At 38.8% G+C, this 19227-nt stretch overlaps 2 protein-coding genes across 3 annotated transcripts in view; one reads left to right on the forward strand and one right to left on the reverse strand.

The window, feature by feature from the left end:
- Positions 1-10518, reverse strand: part of LOC107045030 (serine/threonine-protein kinase Genghis Khan) — a 19405-nt gene extending 8887 nt beyond the window's left edge. The window contains exons 1-6 of one of the 2 annotated variants that reach the window (XM_015267124.2): positions 10409-10518; positions 8426-8598; positions 7490-7669; positions 6332-6903; positions 3892-5840; positions 3518-3624 (exon numbers count right to left, since the gene is read on the reverse strand). In XM_015267124.2, coding sequence (XP_015122610.1) covers positions 3518-3624; positions 3892-5840; positions 6332-6903; positions 7490-7669; positions 8426-8537 — 2920 coding nt within the window. In that variant the 5' untranslated portion in view covers positions 8538-8598; positions 10409-10518. Of the gene's footprint in view, positions 1-3517; positions 3625-3891; positions 5841-6331; positions 6904-7489; positions 7670-8425; positions 8599-10384 lie in introns of both variants that reach the window. The other variant, XM_015267123.2, reaches the window with a different exon arrangement.
- A 2080-nt stretch (positions 10519-12598) lies between these two features.
- On the forward strand, positions 12599-17894 carry LOC107045018 (hemicentin-2). The gene is made up of 5 exons (XM_015267109.1): positions 12599-13104; positions 13978-14177; positions 14927-15256; positions 16148-16651; positions 17283-17894. Exons 1-5 carry the CDS (start codon positions 12599-12601, stop codon positions 17837-17839), a joined length of 2097 nt encoding a protein of 698 aa, XP_015122595.1. The 3' UTR covers positions 17840-17894.
- Positions 17895-19227: the final 1333 nt, after the last annotated feature.

Raw genomic sequence — 19227 nt, forward strand, 5'->3', positions numbered from 1 at the left:
ATTTACACGTAATTAAGTATGCAACGGGTCAGTCCAGTGTCGCGAATTATTTCGTAATGGAGTGGAGGAGGAGACTGTTTTGCAACTGAAATTCATTTTTGGATGGGGGTACGAAAACATTTCATGGAAAAACCTAGAGAATTCGGTGGAAAATTCTGTAACATTTCTGTTGGAACATTTTCTATAAAAATGCCTCGATATAAACTTTTTATGTATTTTCCATTATTTTTTCTCTCTCTTCATTAGAAGAATTAAACAAAAAAAATTGTAGAAATTGTAGAAATTTCTACAGAAATCCATTAGAATTTTCTAGTGAATTCCGTAGGTTTTTCTATTCGTAACATGCAAAAATATTTCCAAAAAACTAATTTTAAGGATATTCAACTATCTTTTACCATTTTCAATCATTAAACATGCCAATTAAATTGCGTGAGAAAATGACATTTTCCACAGAATTATAATTTTCTCAAACATTCGTTCCTTATAAATAAATACTTGAAAATGTTTAAATTTTGAATAAAAGTTCATGAATAAATTTTTACGATTCCGAACAAATGATTTTTACGGTTGAAAATTGATTGTTTATAAATTATCCATAGAAAGTGCTCATAATTTCAAAAAATTGCACTTTTAAAATAATTTCATCAGCCTTTTCAACCAATTCAGACCTGCAAATGTTGAATAATAATATAATTATACAATGTCAAAAGTAAAAGGTATTCAACTGGATAAAAAATAGCCAAAGTGCTAGGATATCCTCAAAGATGAATAGACATGTTTCGTTGAATTATCCAAATAAAAAATTTTCAGTTTGCATTTGCGAACTAGTTATCCTCAATAATCACCTCTCCACTCGCCCAAACCATCTCCAAACTCCAGCAAAAAGCGCAAAACCCATACTCTCCAAAAAATCTCCAGTACTTGCACAAATCGCGACAAAAAACGTCTGGGAAATACTCAAAAACCGCAATATAAAACCAGTAAAATGTGGATTGATCGCAGCACTGATGCTTTTGTTAATAGCCATCGCAAAAACTCATGAAAAAAAAATATATATAATTCTTCACTCGGACTAAATGTCAATCCCCCTCATGTGCAAAATTACCAGACGACGATTCGATGGCAACAGCATTTCTATTGATGATTGAGTTGACCGGTGAAAAACGATTTAATAAACGACACGTTGTAATACGGGGTGAACGCATAACTGGAAGGGGTGATGACGGCTGATGCACGATGATACGTTGGGGTTTTGTCGTAACGATGTTTGGTGACAATTTTCTTTGATGATTTGGTGAATGTAGAACAGCTGTCACAAATACAGTTTGATGATGAGCAATAAGAGGCCCCACACGCAGCTCGTTGCGCCAATAAACAGGGGCACTTTGTAGTCTAGAAATCAGAATTGCATACCGTGCCGGCACATCGGGTTACTTATGCTGGATCAAGGATAACAACCCCAATTTTATCTGTTTTAAGACGTTTTTTGCATCATTTTTTTCTTAAGGTGACGGTTTCGGGGAATTTACTTAAAGTAGCTCTACCCTTACGGTAAATTCAAAGATTATGGAAAATTGTAGAAAACTCGATTAGATTCGGAATTCTAATTCTTTTCTCAATTTAATTATCGTTTTGGTTTTTCAAAGAAGAAATGTTTAAAAATCAGGGTTTAACCCAGTGTCTTATGTGAAAATCAACATTTAAAAAAAATCAAGAAAAAATCAAGAATTTTTTTGACACCTCATAAAAAAAAATCCACCGTTTTGCAAACAAGTTTTATTATTTATTTATAAGAGAGAAATATTTGAAAAAATATCAATATTTTGCGAAATTTAATTTAGATAATACTGACTGGGTATGAATTTTTTCAAATTTTTTCCATGCAATTTAGTTGAAAAATTTAAAAACTGAAAATATCCAAAAGTACAGCGTAGCCCGGCCGAAGGGTAGAGCTACTTTAAGGCCCGGGTGGATTATCTTTCGAACGTTATCTCGATTGTTTTTCCATCTTCATAATGTAAAATATATCACAATTTCCCTTGGATTTTACATCACGCAGGAGTCCCTAAAAATTATGATTGTACAATAAAAAAAAGTAGAAAAAAAAATTGAACATTTTCAAAGAGCGTTTTTAATGAAGAAATAAATCCGATAGTGAGGAGATAGTGAATGGATAATTTATCATGGTAACTGACGATCTGACAGCCATTAGATACATCAAATTATTAATTTGCAATTTCCTCCCTATTGGGTTTATTTCCCAACACTATTCAAAAACGCTCTTCGAAAATGTTTTTTTTATTGTACAATCATAATTTTGAAGACTCCCGGGCTGTGTAAAACTGAACAGCAACTGGAGATCATTTCAGATTATCAAAATAAAAAAAATAACCAAGATCGCGTTCGAAAGATAATCCACCTGGGCCTTAAGTCACGATTATTCTCGGTTGTGAATGAGCAAATCTCGTATGATTTTACCTCCTAAAACCACGAGAATTAATAATTCATCTTCTTCACATTATGAGAGAATATATTTCGTCAGAATAGCAATCGACAGTTCCAATGATTCAAAACACGTGTCATTGTCACCCGGAGTTTTATTAAATCACGAATTATTTCCGTTCTGAATGCGTTCAGGGAAAAATGTCCTCTGATTTTTTCTCCGACTACCACGAGAATTAATAAAGACAAAGAAGCTTACTTCCAAATTAATTAAATGACTCCTTGAAAGTCGAATGAAACAATTTATTCTTCATGTTCCTCACAATCATCTTAAAAAATGTCAGAAAAATTCACGGGAACGCAGAATTGATCAATAATCCCGAGCACGAAATGACCAGAGAAAATACATTTCGTCAGACTGACAATCGAGAGTTCCAATGACATAAAACCCGCGTCATTTTCCTTTACTGGGGCTGCCGTCACCTTAATTATCACAATACGAATAGATTGACAAAACTCATCAATCATCGTTGTCTCAAAAAATAAGAATCAATTTACTTCCCCTATTTCGCCTGTACTTCAATTCCAATTTCTGTATATTTTTTTTCACTGCATAATTTCATGATTAAAACAGTAAGAAAAAACTCGTTGTTCACTTATTCGTTAAATCCCCGATCAATCAGAGAATAAAATTTATTAATAATTCATTGACAATTGGGAGATGTTTCTACGACTACAGCATGCACAAAGACTACTCCAAACGACTCGTACAACGTCAGTAATTTTTACTACAAAAAATACTTTGTTGCAGACCTGCATGCAATAGAGTAGACGAGTAAGCTCTCTTCATAATAAACTTAATTAACATCTTCATAATTTATTTATTCGATATAGTATTTGGGAGATCGTCACTACCGTCCAAAAAGCCAGCGTGAAAAATCGAAATGCCTCCAAATAACATAACCAGCATGTACTGCTGCTGTTTGCGTCACAATGACAAATATCAAATTGTGATAGGGCAATTTTTTGTGAATCCTCGAGGTGTGCAGGACATTAATTCTGTTATTGTACTTACAACCATCGCTCGAATCAATACGTGATTGCAATTCCTTGATTTGTATTTCCTTCCTCTTCATTTCGTGGGACATTGAATCCAGTCGTTGTCTGAAGTCACGTAATTCCCTGAAACAATCCACCACAACGGCATCAATAAAAACCCCTTAAAAATATTGAATTCAAGTTGACTAATAAAATAACAAAAACGCAAGAAAACATGACATGTAAATCTGACAGTTAATCTACTATTCCATTTGACACGACAAATGGAATAGTAGATTTACATGTTCCTTTTGGTTTTTCCTATTTCCATTTTTCCCCCTGCTATGGGACCACCCATCCCAATCCAAATAAAACAAAAATAATAATAACAGTAACCCAGGAAAAACTAACTTTTGAGCAGCAATAAGATCAGATCTAGTCTTCGTAAGTTCCTCAGAGATGGCCTGTTTCGCCTGTATCTCGCTCTGCAACGAGCTCTGAAGATTCAGCAATTCCATTTTATCAAGTTTCTGTGACCTCCTATTCCTCCAGTTCTTATCCGACATGGTCGAGGTGCTTCCCACCCCTCCAACCCCCCCAGAGTGTTTCAAGAACTCCAACTCCTCCGTCATCTTGGTAGCCAGTGCCTGCAGATATCCCCTGGCATCCTTCTCATCAGACACCCACTGTATGATCTCCGTGATCTGCGCCTCCCACTGAGCAATCGCCTCCTTCTTGTTCCTCAGTTCCTCGTACTCCTCCTCGATCTGTCGCCTCTCACTCGAAATCCTATTAACACTGTCAGTAACCGAGGACAACTCCAGCAGAAGTTTCTTGTTCTCCTCAGTCAGCATGATCTTCTCCCTCTCGTGTCGTCTGCTCAACTCGCTGATGGTCTCCTCACTGTCAGTGATATTCTCCAGCCTGGCAGCATCGAGCTTGTCCTTCGTCACCTGTATCTCCCTCTCGAGGAGTTCCCTGTGGCCCTCAGCCTCGTGCAACTGCTCCTGGAGACTCCTCATCTCCACATTGTGCCTCCCCTGCTGCTGATTGAGATTCTCATTGTACTGCACCTCGAGCTTCTCCACCTCGGCCTTGAGCCTGTTGATCTCCTGTGTGGCGAGTGCATCGTTAGCCCGCGCATCATTACCCACAGACCTCTGCCTGATCTTCTCAGTCTCCTCCTGCATCTGCTTGCAGTACTCCTCACTCCTCTCCCTCAATTTCCTCTCCTTACTCGTCTCGGCCATCGCCTCCTCGACCCTGTTCTCCAACTCCCTCCTGAGCTTCTCCGCCTTCCTGATGTCATGCCTCAAACTGTCGACCTTGGCCATCACCACCTCGAGCTCCTCCTCCTTGTCGCGCACCTGACGCGACAACTTCTGCTTCTGCTGACGAAGCTCTGACAGCTTGTCAGTCACCTCCGTGTACTCCGCCATCGCCAGCTTCCTCTGGGTCAGGGCGTCCTTCAGCTCCTTGTCCTGGAGCTTGAGCTTCTCCAGAGCGTCCAGCTTGTCCTTCACCGCCTCCTCCTTCTCCGTCTTCAGCAATCGAACGAGTTTCTCGAGATCGTGGAGCTTCGTCAAGTCGCCGTTGTCAATCCCTCGGATTTCTCGGCTTGCCGAGCTCTCCAGCGACTTCAACTGGCACTCCAGCTCGCCGTTGCGCTTCGTCAGGGTGTTTATCTCGTCCTGGAGCTTTCTCGTGGCGTTAGACGACTCCGGGGAGATCGTCGGTGACGTTGTGCTGGTGTTTGAGGACAACTGATTCTTCAATTCTGATATTGTCTGCAGCAATCTTGTGTTCTCCTGCTCAAGGCTCTCGATGTTTTTGTCTCGTTGGGGCTGCGTCAGCACTGGGAGGGAGCCCAGGTCCGATATACAGCTCCCCTGGGTGAAGCTGAAGCCCACGAAGGGCAGGTGAAGCGCTGAGAAGGCGGAATTCGCTGCTGGTGGAACAGCGTCTGAACTCCTCACGTCTGTGTCGTCAACGTCGAAGTTGGAGGTGTCCGTTGGGGAGGAGACTTCTGGGATGTACGGGGCTGTACTGTCTCTCAGTGTCTCCCAGTTGACACCCTCGAACCACGGGTGCTTCTTGAAGTCATCGATGCCATTCTGGCCGAGACGAAATTCCGAACTGCAGATTAATTTTCGCATCAGGTCTTTCGCCTCGTCCGAGACGTCGTAGGCCTCGTCTGTGGGGAAGTCGAAGCAGTTCTTGTGGTTCATTATCCGACCGTATGTTTCGACTAGAGATTCCGCGTAGAAGGGGGTCTCGCCGTACAGCATCTCGTACATGCAGACACCGAGAGACCACCAGTCGCATTCGGGACCGTAGCGACCCTGGCCGTCCTCCATTGCCTGGAATTGCGGAGGGGAAATGTTTTTGTGAATAATTCAGTAGCGAAGCGGTAAACCGGGGTAAGTCGATTTTGACTATTGGCCAGTTTTTTACGAATATCTCGGAATCTAAAAGAGATAGAAAAATTTTTGTCGCGACCTTTTTATAGCCCTTAATGGGTTCTACAAAAAAGGTCATAAGAAAAATTTTGCTATCTCTCTTAGGTTCTGAGATATTCATCAAAAACTGATCAAAAGTCAAAATCGACTTAACCCGGTTTACCGCTTCACTACTGAATTAATGTGAAGGTTTGGGGAATTGGGGGTTTAGGGGAATGAATCAATTAATTAAATTGTAATTAATGGCGATGGGTAGGGCTTGGCAATATCTTCATTTAAGAAAAAAATTATTCAATTCCATTAATTCATTAGCGAGACATTGACGAAAAATTTTGTCACATACGCACGAACGATTAAAATGCTTCCATTCGGAGGCAACAAAAATTACTCACCCTCAAAATTTCTGGAGAAATATAATCCGGTGTTCCAACAGCGACATTACTCTGCACAGTGCCATCCTCGAACAGCCTCAAACACGATCCAAAATCGGCGAGTCGTATGTGCCCATTGGCATCGAGTAAAACATTATCAGGTTTAATGTCTCGATGGACGTACCGTAGATTGTGTATGGAAGCAATGGCCAATACCATTTCGGCAATGTAAAAACGTGCCATATCCTCGGGCAGTCGATCCTCAAATTTGCTCAGAAGAGTGAGTAAATCACCCCCACAGTAGTAATCCATAACGAGATACAGATTATTGTCGTCTTGAAATGCATAATGAAGATTTGTTATCCATCTGCGATCACCGTAGACCAGTACGTCTCTCTCTTCCCTGAAACACGCTGTCTCGGCGCGTTTCAGCATCTCCCACTTGTTGAGAATTTTCATGGCAAATACTTTGTCCGATCCCCGCATTTTTACAACGCATACTTCACCAAATGCACCGCGTCCAATGACTTTGACTATTTCGAAATCCTCGCGCGCCAGTTGGAGGCTTTTTATGCAGGCAGCCACTGGTTTCACTGGAAAATAGCAAAATGTTGGAGTTATTCATCCCTTTTTATGATAAGACCCCGGTCGATTATCTCCCGAATGCGATATTGGTTGTTTTTTTATATTTATAATCTGAAATTATCTCCAATTGCTATTCGGGTTAACATAGCCCTGGAGTCTCCAAAAATTGTGATTGTACAATCGAAAAAACGTTGAAAAAAGCTGAACATTTTCAGAGGATTTTGAATAATATTGGGGAATAAAGCCAATAGGGAGGCAATTGCAAATTAATAATTTGATGTATCTAAAGGCTGTAGGTCGTCATTTGTGACGGTAGTCAATGGCTGTCAGATCGTTAGTTACAATGATAAATTATCCATTCACTGGTTTATAATTTGTTTTTTTTGGGATAAATCTGAATCAAAAAGAATGAGGGAATAAAAAATAATTTAATGTGAAGCATAAAAATAAACGAACACTGAAGCACTGCGATTATCCAATCGCACTGACTCAATGATAAGCACTGTATCATCTTGTTTTCATTGATATATCTCCTTTGAATGCAACCAGAGGAATTTCACGTATCTTGAATCTTTAAATAGATCTCACACTCACCAAATTCGATAAAATCAGAGACTGTTTTTTCACGTCGCAGTGAGGAGTTGCAACACTCGTCATAGAGGATTAATAAAATATCGATGAGCGTTTCAATCGAAAATGTGTGGCCCACACGTCCACCCTGTACTGGACCACTGGTGAACAGATTTTCGAGCTGTCGTAATCTCCCACTCACCCCTGAAAATAGACATCAGTATTTTTTTCTGAATTTCGAAGAGAACTTGAGTGAATCCAGAATAAATTTGCAGATTGTTCAGGAGGTTTTTCCAAAAAGAACATGTGGACTTTTTTCAAAGCCACTAACTGAGAGAAAAACGATAAAGTTCTCAAGCAAGTCTTACTTGTGCCAAAAAAATAATTTTTTGAAAATTAACAAAAAAGGATTTTTTTGTGCCAAACATGCAGAGAGTGCGCCGGAATGAAAAATTTTTGTCGCAAAAATAGATTTAGTAGTTCAAAAAAAATTTCATTCTCTGTACACGAAAAATCTTTGTTTTATGCGAAACAAGGGATAGTAGTTTTTCGTTTCGGCTGTCTAATAATCACAGACAACAAATGAACCCTTAAATGAAACAATAATAATGATATGATAGCAATCTTGTAACTTAGGGATAAAATATTAGTTGATAAATTTTCGTCTGTATGAGATATTTTCATCCTGAAAAGGCACCGTCTGGTGTGAATTATCCGCCTCTTGAGCCAAATATTTCGTTGCTGTCGAAAGCAGAACAATTATTCATGTTTGAGACTTTCAATTTCGAACCAAACAAATTCTTTTTTGGCAATTTTCAACTGGCGATTTTGTTGGCCCAAATAAGACTTGTTTGACAACGTGTTTTTTTTTTCTCTCAGTGTAGTTCTCCTGTTCCCCGTTGATTTGAGAATATTCAGTTTGATAATTGATGAATAAAAATGGGAAAAATGGTTACGTACCCCGGGACACCAGGTCCATTGGGGCAGTGTAAGAATTGTTCGATGGGGTTGACATTACTGCAGTCTGATTTGGCGATCCCTCACCAGGATCCTTTGGCGATAATTCCGTCATTATTGTCCCGGCTGATTACAACCACGGTAATTATCAGCCTCATAACTGGACAATGTAAAACCTGAAACAAAAATCATTAATTGTAAATTTCCTCATCACTATTCCCGACAGTGTCCATCACCATTGAAATAACAGAAAATATTTCTCTGTAAATAGTGAATCTTGATGATTCATTTCTGTTAAAACCTCAAGGTTGTCTCAAAGTTCTAATATCCTCCAGATATTATTTTTCCAATAGATATTAATAATTTGAATGAAATATAAATTGTGAAGAGCAACAAATTGCTGAATGAGGCATTTCGATCTAAATACTCAATTTCCATTACAAAAATTATTAAAATCAGAGTCGGACCTTAATGTGCTTGAAGAAATAGTTGGAGTACTGGTCAGACTGAATTAAAATTCCTACCAAATTCCTCGTCTCTTGTATTCGTTTAGTTTTTCCACTTCATGACTTTAATAAGTGAAATAATGTGTTTTAACTCGAAATTCGCCCCTATAAAATTCCCTCTTCATGAATAAAACATGAATAATAAAGAGCAAAAATTACTGCATGACTCACTCCCATTTAAATACTCAATTTCCACAATAAAAACGATTGAAATCAGAGTCGGACCTTAATGTGCCTGAAGAAATAGTTGGAGTACTGGTCAGACTCATTAAAATTCCTACGAAATTCCTCGTCTCTTGTATTCGTTTAGTTTTTCCACTTCATGACTTTAATAAGTGAAATAATGTTTTTTAACTCGAAATTCGCCCCTAGAAAATTTCCTCTTCGTGAATAAAACATGAATAATAAAGAGCAAAAATTACTGCATGAATCACTCCCATTTAAAAACTCAATTTCCATAACAAAAATGATTAAAATCAGAGTCAGACTTTGAGTTGCATGAAGAAGCAGTCGAAATACTCCTCAAACTCATTAAAATTCCCCAAAATTCCTCGTCTCCTGCATACATCTCGCCACTTCCTGACTTCGTAAGTGAAAATACTTTGAAAAAACCCTCGAAATTCGCCCCTAGAAACCCCCCTCCCCCGACGATAAACAGAAACGTCCGAATGACGTCACCCCAGCTACGGAAACCCCAAAAAAATGTGTCAACTGAGTGGAAAAAACCCCAAAAAACTGTCAAAAATGCTCTAAAAATACCCAACAACATTGAATCCCCACAAATACCTCCCATAACATTACGTAACCCCAATGTCACCCATTTCCCAAGCCCAATAATCCAAAAAAATCACGGAATAAATTCATCTCCCCCTCCCCCAAGCGCGGAATTCTCACCAGATATGAATAATAAAATCAGTGCGACAAAACAAACCTCTGGGCTCAACTACAAAAATAGTGCAATGGTGACTCGGATATGACAATCGTGGACAACTTTTTCAATTCAACTCCTCAATCTCTGCACTCCTAATGCGAATAAATTTTCCCCCACCGACGATTGAGAATGAAAAACACTCGATGAGGAAGAAAAATAACAAAAACCACTCGACATCACAAACTCCCGAACAATGAGGTAAAAAAACAGCGAGAATTTGTGAAATTGAAAAAAAAATGCATGTATTCTATTATGGGTGTATCTATTTGTGGGTTAACCTTATCTCAATGCACTTGTTCAACTTTATCTCTTCACATTTTAATGCGTGTCGTGCAGCACAACTTTAGTGCACGTCCAATTCGATTAAAATATATTATTTGTTTTTTTTCCTCTCCTAGGGTAATTCGCCAATTTTTTTTTATGCCGAGGGGAGTATTAACATTAGAACTTTGAAACAATTGAGCACTTGACCGATGGTTATTTCGTCGGCTACTGTTTTAATTGCATTTCCGGGGGTTCACGTACTCGTTAAATGTTTATAAATCGCACCATTTAATTATCACAAAACATTGTATTGCCACCTCCAAGCCCCTAGCAATTTGGCTGACCCCCTGGCAGGCCCCATACAGATGTGTGTGTGTTGGGTGAAGAAATATGGAGGAGCTACGTCATGAGGTGGACAACATCGGTGGGTTTAGCCGCTATTACGTGCGATAAAGGGAGGTGTGGAGGCAGAAAACAGGGGATGAGTTTGCTGGAGCGCGTGAAGGTGGCGTTACGGGGGACTTCTAGGGAGATGTGGATCGACTTTTGCGATATTGAAGGAAATATCGAAATCAAAACTATCGTTCCGTATACTAAGAAGCAGCCCAAATCTCGAAATTGCGAGGTGTCGATTTTTTTTTACTCGAAGGAAAATATCTTTTATTCTAATTTTAGCCGGGCGCGCCTTATAATGCTAGTCAATAACATTTCATTTATTCTTTTCCGAAATTCTAGAAAATTAGAAAAAAATTTAGATTTCGATAGTGACGAAAAGTATCGAATAGCGATGTATTAGTCGTCAAAAATATCGGCAGAAAAATATCGGTATATCGATATACAATATCGGACACTTCGATATATCGAAGCGTATCGCCCATCTCTAATTCCGTTTTGAAATGGCGATAGAGATGAGCGATGTTTGTCGATTAATCGAAAACATGGATTTTTCATGCCCATAAATCGATGTTTTTCATTCGATGTTTTCAAGTACCGATTAATCGATTTTCGATTCTTTTTTCCAAACATCGATGTTTTTGATCAAGCCAAAAAAAATTCATTTTTAATCGAACAATAATGTTGATTGATTAAGAATTAATATATATTTTTCAATTAATCAACAATTTTGAGATTCAAAATTTCACTCTCCAACAGTACTTATCATTAAAACGTAAGTTCAGGTTGTATTTTTCAATAAAAATGGGATGGAAAAATCTTGAAAAAAAATTTTTTTTTTCTGTGTAATTTCGCAAAATATTGATATTTTTTCAAACATTTCCCTCTTATAAATAAGTAATAAAACTCGTTTGCAGAACGGTGGATTATTTTTCATGAGGTGTCAAAAAAATTCTTGATTTTTTCACATCCAATGAAAAAAAATTCAGATTTTAATCTTTGATTACAATGGGGGGGGGGCATTTAATTAAATATTAAATGATATTATTATTTATTATATCATAATAAATAATAATATCTAAATATTATTTAATTATCTAAACCTCAATATTCCTACGATTTCTTCAAAATTCCATGCAATCTCTTCGGATTCATGAGAATTTCAGATTTTTAAAACCTCTGAAACATATTGATAACAAATCTTTCACCTGGAATTCTCCCTCAGGGCGCAAATGCCCCCCCCCCGGGAGGGGCATTTAATTAAATATTAAATGATATTATTATTTATTATATCATAATAAATAATAATATCTAAATATTATTTAATTATCTAAACCTCAATATTCCTCCGATTTCTTCAAAATTCCATGAAATCTCTTCGGATTCATGAGAGTTTCAGATTTTTAAAACCTCTGAAACATATTGATAACAAATCTTTCACCTGGAATTCTCCCTCAGGGCGCAAATGCCCCCCCCCCCGGCCCCCGGGGTGGGGGCGCCCTAAAATAATCAACGAATTTAACATCGAAGTTACGGCAAATTAGTTTAGATTAGTGTCGCTGCAGCGACATATGCCCACATATGAAATTGGAAAAGCATAAGGCTCAAAAAATCAAGCAGCAGATAGCTGCAAGAGGAGACAGGGTTGGATACGCACGCATGGCCACCGTCCACTCGGTGGGGCCCGTTCAGCCCCGTTTGCGGGATATCCCCAACAGTCTTCCGCCTATATTATTGCAGCCAAGTTTTACTCCACAACACAATGTAATTCAGTCTCTGTTTGACTTTACCCCGGTGCACACTACACGACCGACATCCCAAGATCGCCTTCATTAATTACCCTCCACTCGACACCTCTCGCCCCAAACCCCCTCCAGTGCAAAAATGTGAAATTTTCAATTAATTAAAGCACGAGTTCCCCCTTCCGAAAAATGAAATCCCGTGACCCCAATGCCTACTCACGACTATAATTTTCATTCCGCCGAGACGCACGAAATTAATCGACAAGAGTCATTTCCCCTCTCGTTTACAAATTTTAATGTCAACAAAAACTGTCGGATCGAGTGAAGTTGACCGGGAAAAATGTTTGAACCTGTGAGAGTAAAATTTTTATTGTCGTTAATAATCATCGAAGTGGCTTGTGAGCAGAGGTTCCTGGAGACTCCGGTCTCCTATCAGGAAGTTGGAAGCGGTGAGGACGTGGTCCTCACCTGCAGAGTCGACAACAAGAGGGGCCAGTGCATATGGCAGAAGGATGGAAAACCCATTGGCATACATCCGGAGAAATACGAGTGGGCCAGTGTGCGGAGTAACAGTGTCAGCGATGCTGACTGCAGTCTCCTCATTAAGCGCGCCTCCCTCGAGTTCGACGACGGCTATTGGGAGTGTCAGGTGTCACCTGGTGATTTCACCAGGCAAGACGCCCTGACCTCCCTGCCGTCGCGGCTCTTAGTGAGAGTTAAACCGAGAAAACCTAGACTGGAGTATGGGGGTGCAATCCTGACGGGCGCTCTTACGCTTAAGGAGGCACAGGAGGTCACCATTTCCTGTGTCTCTCGCTATGGCAATCCACCGGCACTTATTAAATGGTAAATAGAAAGATTTGTTGGTGAATAGGACGAGGGGGATGGGAGGGGAGCGGAGGTATTGTTTCAGGTGTAGGTCGGGGGGAAATGCGGTTCGATGAAGAGATTTATAACGTCTCGGTGGAGAGTAATATTACGGAGACTACAGTTTATTTAGTTGAGGAATGATAATGAGGAAGTTTTTTTTTTATTTACTAATGAGGAAGTATTTTTAGTGTGGGGTAATTGAGATTTCAATTCGATAATCAATCGACAAGTAGAATTTGATATTTTTCGGTATGATATGAATTCATTAGTGATGCCGCGAGACGCCGTCTCGTCTCGTCTCGTCTCATCTCGTTTCATTCCCTCTCGTCCCGCCTCTCGTTTCAGTAGCGAAGTGGTCAAACGGTTTAAGTTGATTTTGACCATTGGTCAGTTTTCAATGAATATCTCGAAATCTAAGGGAGACAGCAAAATTTTTCTCATAACCTTTTTAGTAGCACTCAATTCGCTCTACAAAAAAGGTCATTATGAAAATTTCGCTAGCTCCCTTAAATTCGGAAATATTTCTGGAAAACTCAACTAAAGATTAAAATGACTTAAACCGTTTGACCACTTCGGTACTGTTGCGCGTTATTTTGAAAAATTGTGAACCCCGAGGGCACCCCAAAACCCACAAGACCGTAACTCCCCTCACCGCGTAATCTTCGTTCTACCCTAGAGCTGTCCAAAAGGATGGTCTTTTCCGTTTCACGGTCTAGTGCAGCTGACCACTCCTCATTCAACCTTCATTCCCCTTCGTGAATTCAAAAACAATGTAACAATAATAATTACCCTTTTCCCCGCGTTCTATATTTCCCCGTCGCGCAATGTCTCATGTGGCGTTTTATTTAGGTTCATAGGGGGTGACGAGGTGGAACCGCTGAGGGAGCAGACTAATGCCACCGAGGTGGACAGCCCGAAAACATGGGCGGCGCACAGTCTTCTGAGGATCCGAGGGCAACGGGAGAGTCACGGGATGCCCATCAGGTGCCTCAGTCTTCATTCGTCGAGTCCACTGCCTGCCATCGCCGAATGTCGACTCGATGTTCATTGTAAGGGGTTTTTTACCTCTTTCTAACGAACAATCCCATCAAGTCCTGGCGAATTAAATTCAATTTATTTGAATAAATGAATTGTTTTTTACGAATTAGTTCTCCGAAATTTGACTCCGACACCGCTAATTTTGTTTAGTTTAAAATGAAAATTTGCGTCATTCGTGTAAAATAGGGAGAAAAATTATCCTTGAAATATTTAAAATATATTCTCGATTCTTTCAGGAACATTTGTCGGGCTATTTTACGTGAATGGTGCAATTTTTTATTTAAAAAATAACAAAATTTGCTGTGTAGGAGTTAAATTTCAAAAAGATAATTCGTAATTGTTATTGTACACATTTGTCCACAAATTTTGAAAAAAAAACTGGACTGTTTTAAAAATTTTAAGCGTCTGCGGGGCAAACTAACAATAAACAATTTTTTTTGCACTATTTATTTATTATTTGCCATGTATACGCCGTATTGTATTCATAGTTCATATGAAATTTAAAATTTCATACTTCAGATTCTCCCGAATGTAAAAAAACTGTTCATTTCATTCAAATGGATTCATAGTTCATATGAAATTAAAAATTTCATACTTCAGATTCTCCCGAATTTAAAAAACTGTTCATTTCATTCAAATGGATTTATAGTTCATATGAAATTTAAAATTTCATACTTCAGATTCTCCCGAATTTAAAAAACTGTTCATTTCATTCAAATGGATTTATAGTTCATATGAAATTTAAAATTTCATACTTCAGATTCTCCCGAGGTTCGCATCGAGACAAGCCCCCGAGTACTATCGTCCTCTCTTGAAGACTCCTCAAGTTTCATGAGCATCAAATGTCTCGCTGACGCAAATCCACCGGCGACCATCAGGTGGTACAAGGACATGGCCAATTTAGCGAAGAATAACGTAGTAGAGCACATGATAAATAATTCAACCCTGAGCCCTCTCGCGAATGCGAGTGTCAGCGGCTCGGAGATGCGATTTGAGCCGGTGAAGAGGGAAGACGCTGGATTATACTCTTGCAAAGCAGTCAACGCTATTGGAGAAAGTTCTCCAGCAAACTACAGACTCGATGTTCAATGTAACGTATTAAGAACTCACATTGTTTTTACTGTTTTCTCTTCACCATAATTGTCGTAATTTTTTTCGTATTATATCTGTTTAGGATGCTCAAGTGAGAAAGTTCCTGCTGCTAAAACAAATTTACTTGAAAATAGAATTGGGTTTTTTTGTCTTCTCAATGCAGTGAATGAGTGGGAATTAGTGGCGAAGGAAAACAATTCAAAGTTATTCATTCGCCAAATAATGTGTCATTTCGATGCAAATTTTTTTGGAAATCAACGCGGGAGAAAGATTCAGTAAAAATTACGGAACAATTCACGTAATCCGCAATGGGGAATCGTTTTCCGGGAATTTTTATGGGAATAGAAGAGAAGAAATCTGAAACGTTCAGTGAATTTCAGGTTCATCACCGAACAAAGTACGAAATTGTCACGTAATTTTTCCCGAAGAAGTCAAATCTTACAGAAACTTGACGACTTATTGTGCCTCCAAAATCAAAAATTCTTGCACGTTCAACAATTTTTATGAAGCTGGTGAGTTATTTCTACGTTCCGCTCCGTAAAATTTCTCAATCGTTGGGGAAAAATTACAAATCGTAGAATTTACGTGACGATTCGTACAATTTCAGTTCCGACTCACACTTTTCATTGAATTTTACTTCGCTCGCGGATTACGTTTCGAAACGCAATTTTTCCGTTTTTTTCTGGTAATTTTTGTCGAATTTTTCTCTCCTTGAATGTCATAAACATTGTTTCGATGTGTCTAAATGAGAGACGCACTATCGCAGCAATTTCATTCATTATAAAACCGTAAGAGGCAACATTGACTGCATTTTCATCTCAACTTCCTTTCAGAATTCCCCCGAGTCTAAACTCTAGATACCAAACACCTTCTAAATTCGCAATTGCAGATGGCCCGCGATTAAAAATGAGTGGAAAACTGAATGAAACTCGAAGTGAAGTAGAAGCAACAGCGCTTTTGTCATCGACAGTGGAGGCTTTCGAGTGTGACGAATTCGAAGCCAATCCACCGGCGCGTTACAAATGGCTGCACGTGAGAGGAAGCATTTCTGGGCCTGTCGATAATGCAATCGACGAGAAATCTAGTGCAAACGATGGACGAGTATTGAGAATGAGAAATGTCGTTTGGTCGGACGAGGGTGAATACCGCTGTGTCGCGTTCAACGCCATCAACGGGGTGCGACGAGAGATGACGTCGGAGACGCGATTTCTCCTTCACATTTCCGGCCCACCGGAGATTCAGACGAGGGCGACGGACAAGTTCGCGGAGAAGGGGATGTTCGAGTCGGTGGGGTGGGCCGGGGAGCCTGGCCATCGGCTCATGGCGAGGTTCTGCTCAAGACCACCACCGAGACTCGTCGCCTGGCAGTGGGGGAGCTCGCACATTCGTGCTGGTAAATTATTTTTTTATTGCTGCATTTATTCGGGAACGAGAGCAGGCCGCGCGCGTATTATTTTCCTTGGGTGGCGGGATCGTAAAACCCCACCGTTTTTCACTTTCATTAATTTTGATCTCAATAGTAATGTAGAAAAAATTAATGGTTTCAACAGAGTTTTTCACAATGAGAATTTAATTGTTGAATGATTTATTCTGAATCGTCATAATCCTCTGCATCTTCTTCGTTTCCCTCGCATAAAAAAAAAAAAAATTTTTTAAATATATATTTTCCAAATTTATGAAAAATATATAATAGAAAAAGTAAGACATATTTTATATATTTTTTTATATAAGAGATATAAATTAGATAATATAATTATATTATATTATATTATATTATATTATATATATTAATATATTTTAATCAGATATATATATAATATAAAAATATAAATATATATATTAAAAATACATAAAATGTTTTACATATTTTTAAACATTTGGGCCAATTTAAGATATTTCTTAAAATATTTTTCAAAAATCTAATATTATTGGCCATCTCTGCAATTCAGATAGCAAACGAAAAATAACGACGAATGATTCAATCAATGTCGTTGTTTATCACATTCATTTAATTTGAATTAAAGGTGAAGTCATAGAGCCAAAGTACGAAGCACTTCCACTGGAGCCAATAACCGAAAATTCCGAGTTGACGAATTGTTATTGGGCCAAACTGGAGATAAGAAATCTCCAGAAGGAGGATGCGCGAGTTTACAGTCTCTTAGTTGAGAGTGAGAAGGGACGAGATTCGATGAGCCTCAGACTGATAGTGAGAGATCCCACGGAAATGAAGATCATAGCGATCGCCTCAGGTGTGGGCCTGCTGCTCCTCCTCGCGATAATTGCGCTGGTGATTTATTTGCTGTTGAGGGCGAGGCATCGCCGCTACTGTAAGGATCGCGAGGAGGAGGACGAGGAGGAGGGGAGCATCGCTGCTGACGCTTTTTACGCGACACCGGCGTCGATAAATCGGTCGCAGAAGAGTCAGCCGGCCCCGAAAGTCTACTCCAGAAAACATCCCGATGGGGGTCTGGCTGTCATGTACGATTACAATCAGATCGCCAGGCAGACGCAGACCATGAGCCCCGAAGCGCTGAAGGTCCGGCGGGCACCGGCGGTCCTGCAGGCCCCGACAATTGTTTGAAGAATTCAGTAACGAAGCGGTAAAACGGTTCAAGTCGACTTAGCTCTCTACTGATTTTTTGAGGAATATCTCCGAATCTAAGGGAGATAACGAAATTTTCATAGTGAGCTTTTTCATAGATCTCAATTCGCTCTACAAACGAGGTTATAACGAAAATTTTACTATTTGCCTTACATTCCGAGATATTCATTGAAAACTGACCAAAAGCTAAAATTGACTTAAACCGTTTTACCGCTTCGCTACTGAATTGTTGATTCATTAATTAATTGATTGATGGGTTGATTGGAGCGATTTATTACGTCCTAGATTGGGAAACATTTCTCGAGGACAATAGATACCTTCGTATAAGATACCTTAGGGACAGTAGGAGAGTGGAATTCCCACTAATACTCAGTTGATTGAATTTATTGTTTGTGTTTTGTTTTCTAAACCAATTTATTTATATTAAGGAAGTACCAAATACTGGAGAGAGTGAGAGAGAGAGAGTGAAAGGGGCATTTACATTTCGTATTCATGTTTCATGTATTTATATTGATTACCACATATTTGATTTCATTATTATAAATGTTTAATTATTGAATGATGTATATTAACGATGTAATAAATTGATTGTAAATTGTAATAGAAAATTCGAGGATACTTCTTTGATTTGAAAAATCTCAAGACTTTCTCCCAGAATTTTATCAACCCTTTATTCAATTTCGATTGAATCTCTCCGGCAGATTTGAAATTTCAAAGAAGTCCATCACGTTCTCATGTGAACGACCTCCGGTTTCCACGTAACTACCCAGTCCGACTACATTGGCTCCATTGGCTCCAAAAATGATTCAATTTCAAACAACTAATTCGTAATTGTTATTGTACACATTTTTTCAATAATTTTGAAAAAAATGAAACCTCTGTAGCTCAAAAATTGGAGGCCCTGGACTATTTTTATCATTTCAGGCGTCTGCGGGACAAACGAGCAATAAACAATTTTTTTTTGCTGTAATTATTTATTTTTTGACATATATAATCGATCTTCAACGTATGAGAAATCGCATTCCAATAGCTCACGATTTTTAAAACTCATAGTAGTGATGTACTAAATTAATTCAGTTTTTAGTGAATATCACGGAATCGAGGGGAGATAGCTAAATTTTTGTGAGAACCTTTCTTGTAGCGCTCAATCTGCTCTAGAAAAAAGGTTATTACGAAAATTTCATTATCTCCTTTGAATTCAGAGATATTCTTCAAAAACTCAACTAAGAGACGAGTCGACTTGACCCGTNACAATGAACAATTTTTTTTGCTGTAATTATTCATTTTTGGACATATATGATCGATATTTAACGTATGAGAAATCGCATTCCAATAGCTCACGATTTTTAAAACTCATAGTAGTGATG

The sequence above is a fragment of the Diachasma alloeum genome, unplaced genomic scaffold (assembly GCF_001412515.2).
Source record: "Diachasma alloeum isolate Michigan unplaced genomic scaffold, Dall2.0 Dall_scaffold_00865, whole genome shotgun sequence".
Taxonomy (NCBI): domain Eukaryota; kingdom Metazoa; phylum Arthropoda; class Insecta; order Hymenoptera; family Braconidae; genus Diachasma; species Diachasma alloeum.